Genomic DNA, 7277 nt, shown 5'->3' with positions numbered 1-7277 from the left:
TGTGGATGCCTTAGGAAATCCTTCATATGTAAATAACATCATTCACCTTTATTGGATGATTGCGGGCTCTTGATCTCTCGCATACCACAAATTTGTATTAAGCATTGCTTCCATCAGGCGAACAGATGTGTGGATAGTCTTGCTAGGATGAGTTATTGTTTAGATGCTGATTTTTCTACCTTTGATAGTCCGCCTGTGGACTTAGTTGATGTTTTTGAGGATGACCTCAATGGAATGTATTTTAACAGGATTTGTATTGAGACTGTTGCTACTTCTTAGTTTTTAATGAAGCTTATTTTCAATAAATAAAAAAAGGGTCGGGCAACAGCAAGAGAGACAAAAAAAAAAAAAGAAAAAAAAGAAAAAAAAGAAGGAATTGAATAATACAAAGCACTACAACTGAGCAAGAAGAGGATGATGAAGAATTGAAGAAGAAGCCGACCAAATTTCGTCTAAAGATTTTTTTTTTTTTTCAGCGTGGTCACTTTTTTTTCTTTAAGGTATACAAATCATAAATTTTTAAATATATTATATATAATTTTTTAAAAAAAATTTCAAGCAAGGGTGGTCCTGTGACCACCCTGCCTTCAATGTGGCACCACCATTGAAGGGGTGGCCCTTATGCCAAATTTAAACACAAGGTCGTTTGAATGAATCATCACTCACACTAATCTGTTGAATGTTGTATTTATTAGATTTATAATTGAGTATACTAGGTGAAATATAAAACAGATATAGATGACAATAATTCATAGGCAAAAAGCACATTTTCGTCCCTATATTTTCACACAATTCCCATTTTGGTCCCTATATTTTATTTTTACCGTTTTTAGTCCCTATTTAGAAAAACGCCTTCTGTTTTAGTCCTTTCCGTCAGTGCCATTAGGGCACTGACCTATGTGGCAAACGGAATTATTAAAATAATAATAAAAAATTTTATTTTGTCATTAAAAAATGTTAAGTCAGCATTTAAATTTAAAAAAATAATTTATTAATTTTAACTAAATAAAAAAAATAAAAAACAGAAATAAAAATAAAAAATCATATTAATTGAGATCGAAGTGTGTCTTGAACAAGAACATCAAGAGCACAAACTCAGATCTAAAAATACAAAATTAAAATTCAAAAATCACCAACCCAGAAAATAACAGCAGAAAATTAACCTATAGCATTTTCTTGCCCTTTCTTGTCAACCAAACACAAATACACAGTTATCCTAGCATACTAGAAAAGCTAAATCCTAGAGAGAGATTAAGATTCAGTGACGGTAGGAGAGTTATCCTCACTGGCAGCGGAGGCGGAAGCAACCTCGAGAGACGGAGTCTGCAGCACAGTTCCAACGTCGACGACAGAAGAAGCGGCGGCGGAGGAGGCACGAGTCTTAACAGTGTCGAGCATTTTGCGGCTGATCTCGCGAGAATAAACTTGGAGGATCTCGATGCCGTCGTCCTCGGCAGAGGCGGATGCGGCAGCGGTGGAGAAAGCCTCAGTCTCGATGAGGCGCGCGGCGGAGGAGGCCTCGTCGTTCGGCAAGGTGCCGTAGCACTTGGAGAGAATGGACTGACTGGAGAGCGTCTCGACGAGGCGCGCCACCACGACGTCACGTGTGCACTGCGTCGGCGGTGATATGCTGTGTTTAGGTGTTGGTATTTTAGAGAGAAAGAGCGAGTCATGGATCTGAAAAGAAAGAAGAAAAACAAAGATACAAACAGAAGGCTGGTTTTATTTTAATTTTTTGGGTTTGTGCTGGTTTTATTTTAATTTTTTGGGTTTGTGTTTTGTGTTTGTTTTCATGTTTAATTCCTTGTTCAGGTTTAATTTGATGTTCTTATTTTTTTGGGTTTGTGATTTTTGGATTTTAATTTTGTGTTTTTAGATCTAAGTTTGTGTTCTTGTTGTTCTTGCTCAAGACACACTGCAATCTCAATTAATGTGATTTTTTATTTTTATTTCTGTTTTTTATTTTTTTATTTAATTAAAATTAATAAATTATTTTTTAAAATTTAAATGCTGACTTGGCATTTTTTAATGACAAAATAAAATTTTTTCTTATTATTTTAATAATTCTGTTTGCCACGTAGGCACTGACGGAAAGGACTAAAACAGAAGGCATTTTTCTAAATAGGGATTAAAAGCGGTAAAAATAAAATATAGGGACCAAAGTGGGAATCGTGTAAAAAAGTAGGGATGAAAATGTGCTTTTCGCCTAATTCATAATTGCCATGCAGATGTAAATAACAAGAGATAAGATTAAGTAACTATCTCAATAAAGGAAAAGATCCACAAATGCTTGCATGAATTATTATGGAAAAGCCAGCCAATATGTGAAATGGTAAGTAATGGCAAGTTTTGCAAATTTTCAATTCAATTTTTGTTTCTCATTAAAACTCCAAACCCCAACAGGTAAAAGAATATTCCACATAAATATCATCTATATTTATATCTATATGATATTTATAAACTGAAACATAGCAATTATTATTGCTATACTCCTGTAAAGCTCTATCAACATTGTATTTTAGTTCAGTTCAATCTAGTTCTATCCACTTTGGTCTAATTTGGTCTATTCGGTCAAGTTCAGTCTACTTCGGTCCATTTGGTCCACTTCGCTCCATTCGGCTCAGTTCAGTCAATTCGGTCCACTTTGGTCCATTCGGTGATAACATTTGTATTCATTTAGTCTGTGATATATAAGAGATCTCTTTTGTATTGATTCATAACATTTTTTTTTTCTAATCTTTTGGATCGAAACTTAACCCCTTCTCTTCAAGTTCATTTCCCTACTTCCAAAGATCCATTTATCGAGTTGGCACTCACAGAGGATTTTCCTGCCACCATTTTTACATAAGTCTGGCGTTTGTGTTCTTTTCTTCTAACCAATATGTTATAGTTCCTCCTTTTTCTGCGTTGCTAGAGCTAAATGGGTTTTGACCATAAATTGGTGAAATTTACCATTCTGAAATCCAATTGAATTAATCGAGTTCAGTTAAACCTCGTCAAATCTAGATCAAACCTAAACAACAATTTGGGTATACGGCCATACTAGTGAATTTATCCACAGTAATAGTTTTTTTTTATTTTTTTTGGCAAGTCAGAACCTTCATTCAATCATAGCAATAACAGCAACAATTAAATACAAGCTATACATTGGTGACACATTGGGCTAGATGTAAGCCTGTAATAAATAAAAAAATCTTGGTGTCGGTACATTCAATGTGGAAAAAGGCCAAAAAGCATAGTGACAAACGAAGCGGAAAAATAAAAAAAAATCTTGGAGGGTGTTAAACACGGTGGAAAATTTATCATGGTCTAAAGTTCATCGAATATGGAAAGGAAAAAGTGGCAAACAGGGTAGAAAATATCTCGCGAAGTGTCTAACACGGTGGGAAATTGTCTGGTCCAATATATTTGATTTGAAGAAAGAGGTATTTGCATGTGACTATGTGAGACTCCAGCATTTAGCCAGAAATCTTTAGCTATTGCTGCTTATTTCTTGAACCCCACCTCTCACAAATCACATTTCCTATTGTACTAGGATATCTTTTTTGTCAATGACATGATTGATTTAAGAGCCTTTTCTCAAATTCATGTGGTTTACAATACGGATACCACAACCTTTCAAACTTATCTTATTAAACTAGCATTATGCCTTGCGATGCACGACTTAATCAAAATTCATACGTAAATAGTTTTTATTTAACAATTTACTTAAAATTAGATAATAGAATAGATAAAGAAAATAAATGAGTATTTTACTTTTAAGTTATATAATGAATACATATTGTGTGAAATTAAGGTATTATAAAATATGTATATATATATTTTTTGAGCTTTAAGGCTCAATTAATCACCAACGTATATTTAAATAGAAAAACCTTGAATTTAATAATTAAAAACTATCCAAAACAATAATTGAAATCATATTTAAGTGGAAACCTCAATTCAATAATTAAGAACAATCTAAATTAATAAACATTTAAAATAATGACATGTTTTGTAAAAAAAATAATAACAAATTCAAATCCACTTAAGTTTGAAGCAAAGCTTACAAATTTTTTTTCATGATATTGGCAAAAAATAATATACAAAAAAAAAATAATAATAAATCATCTTATACATACTAAAAATAAACATATTTATTGCACTCTTTTAATAAATCATATATATAATGGTAAATATGTTAGCTCAACTAGTAAAGTCTCTGATGGTTGTACAAGAGATCTGGGATTCAATCCCCGCCTACACCAAAAACTAATTGATGTCTTGGTCTAATGATAAAGAGCTATCATCAGAAGTGGACGCCATAAGTTGAATCTGTCTCATAAAAAAAAAAAGATATATTTTTTTCTTAGATATAATTTTGAAATTGTTTTTTAAAACTAATAAAAATGTTTAATTATCTTAAATCAACAAAAGGTTACTAATTTTAGTTCTTCAAGGTGGGCTTCAAATAGTCAACCAGCTTGGTTCTTCAATTTTACTATTTCTTTTTTTCTCAAAAATTTCTCTTTAATTTATATTCATGGAAGAATATATGTTACCGATTAAAACTCTTAAAATACATATTGATAATCACAGTGAAATACACATGCAATAATAAACTTTATCAAAAAAACACATGCAATAAAGTCAATGCCTTACAAATAATAAGAAAATAACATACAATAAAAAAATGTAAATTGAAGAACCTGGTTTCAAATTATTGGGGGGACATCCTCTAGCCATATGTGTACATTGTTTCATCTTTAGCAAATCTAGTTGGTTTGTTTGCTACCTCAAGAACATAATATATATATATATATATATATATATATTAAAGCTATGCAAGTTTTCACATAAAGAAAAAGAGATTGAAAGATTAAACTTGCTTAATTACCCAAGAAGATCAAACCAACTAGATATAATAAAGACCAAATAAAAAGTTACTTAAATGAAGCATCAAAAAGAAAGAAATTTAAATCAATACATAAACTCAAAGTTACAAAGAAGTTCCTATTAAAAAAAAAAGTTACAAAGAAGAAATTGAGAGAATGAAGTCTAATATACGTGCAATGTTAGCAAAAAGAGTGAAGGAAAAAAAAAAAGATAACAAAAACTAAGGTTATGTTTGGTAACAGTTTTTGTTTTTTATTTTCAAAAACTTGTTTTTGGGAATATAAAGAAGAAAAAAAATTCTTATATTTTTGAAATCAAAAACATGTTTGGTTAGTTGAAATTAAAAATAATAATTTTTTGAAGAAAAAAATAGAAAATACTAAAATATATTGTCACTAGGATTTGAACTCTAATGCTAACTCATTAAATGGGACAGATTCATTAAATTAAATGTGTATTTCGTTAACTTTTGAAAATTAGAAACTAAAAATAGTCTTTTGCATGTTTTCAGTTTCCTTCACAAATAGAGTTTTGAGAACAGTTTTTGTTTTCTGTTCATTTTGGATTGCCAAACAAGTTTTTTAGTTTCAAAAATAGAAAATTGTTTTTGGAAATAGAAAATAAGGGGGAAAAACAGTTACCAAACATATCCAAAGTTTTTGTATTTATCTAAAAAATTGATAGAGATGTATAAAAGAAAGTTGATAAGAATAATTATAATTTTTTTTTATCCATGAGGTTTTTAAAAAAAATAAAAAATAAAATTAAACGTTGATATTAGACTATTAGTAGTTGTATATGTGTACTATGATTTTTTTTTTAAATAATTAATGTTGATATGAAAAATTAGTTTGAAACCAAATTTCAAAATAAATTAATAATAAAAGGACTATTAATTAAAAAAATTATTCTGTAACGTAAATCCTTGAGGTGAGTATTTGAAATATACTACTTTGATAAAAGGTTGTACAATTTTGTAGATTTCAATAACCGAGAAAAGGTTTGAGTTGCTATATACATCTTTGTAATGTAAATTTTTTCTTGATTTTTTATCGACTTATATATTAGACTTATAAATTGTAATAATAAAATGATTAGATAAAGAATTTGGGTTCCAATATAATTAAGATTTTTATCAACTTAGAGGATTGTAATCAAATCAAAATTTTTATCAACTTAGAAATTATAGGAGAAGAAGATAAGAACAATATATATATATATATATATATTAAAAAATCTAACAAAATTTCTGCAATTTGATAAAGCCATTTGGTATAACCACGGCTTTTAAGCCCAACTTTTATTATATCGTATATGATATGATATGATATGATGTGGGTTGAAGACTCGGTAAGTTCAGTCAAAAGAGAAAAATTAAGAAATGAACTTGTCAGACTCTTAACTGGCTGGACAACATCATTTGAATTCTATTTCCACAGCAATTTCCAATGACTTATTAAAGTCACAGTACAGGACACATTTTAGCAGAATTGACAATCTGGTCAATGCGAAAATGGTTGTTTCTTATGCGCCAAAATGTTTTGCAATTTTCACTTCAATTTTGTCCTTTGAAACTTGATTTGGCTTATCTTATGGTCCGATGATCTGATTTTTGTACTCAATATATCACTTTAATCGTTATGATTTTGTTTGTGATTAAATTTCTGTTCATCTAACAATCAATGATGTTATTTTTACCCTTATATTGTAAAATTATTCTTTAACCCTTAATTTTTGGTTAAAGGACTCTTGAAAAATATTTTGTTACATATATAGAGAAATTTATAGGATTTTCAAAGTTCGCTACTTGTAAAATCTTGACTTAGCTATATTCAGTCTATATTTATTTGTAATCCTTTGACATACTCAATCAAAGTAAGAGAAAATATTGTGTTAATAAAAACGATCAAATCGTGGCTCTAAGCCTACTTCAATTCTCTGTTTTTCAATGATATTGACCTAATTTCCCAAAAGCCAAGTTGCTATTAGGCCAACTATGTATAATATTTGTACAAATTGCAGATGATATGCTACCATTTATTATAAGTATTTCATACACTATTTCTCCCTCAGTCTAGATTGACTACATAAAATCTTAGTCATAGATTAGGTAGCGAACATCGATGGGAACTTCGGTCCTATCTTGAAGCAATAACTCACTGATCTAGTTGCCATCGGAGTCGCAAAGAACCTATTTGCCTAATTTGTTACTCTTAACCTTGATATAATTGTCGGCAGAATTAAATGTTTTACAAGACCTATTGTGGTGCCGTTTTCCTTGGTTGTCTTTCTTTATTTGCTTTCCCACTTAAAAGAGCTATTCCCTAAAATATTACTGTATTTCTACTTTTCTAGAGCATTGGATAATGACTATCATTCGATTTAATTGCTCTGTATTTACG

General features: G+C 30.0%; 1 protein-coding gene across 1 annotated transcript; it reads right to left on the bottom strand.

Moving 5' to 3' along the window:
• Window positions 1–1251: 1251 nt before the first annotated feature.
• On the bottom strand, window positions 1252–2838 carry LOC126690804 (MFP1 attachment factor 1-like). The gene is made up of 2 exons (XM_050385933.1): window positions 2818–2838; window positions 1252–1677 (listed from the first exon to the last, which is right to left on the bottom strand). Exons 1-2 carry the CDS (start codon window positions 2836–2838, stop codon window positions 1252–1254), a joined length of 447 nt encoding a protein of 148 aa, XP_050241890.1.
• Between the last annotated feature and the right edge of the window lie 4439 nt (window positions 2839–7277).

The sequence above is a fragment of the Quercus robur genome, chromosome 7 (assembly GCF_932294415.1).
Source record: "Quercus robur chromosome 7, dhQueRobu3.1, whole genome shotgun sequence".
NCBI lineage: Eukaryota > Viridiplantae > Streptophyta > Magnoliopsida > Fagales > Fagaceae > Quercus > Quercus robur.
This window is presented reverse-complemented; position numbering and strand designations above follow the sequence as displayed.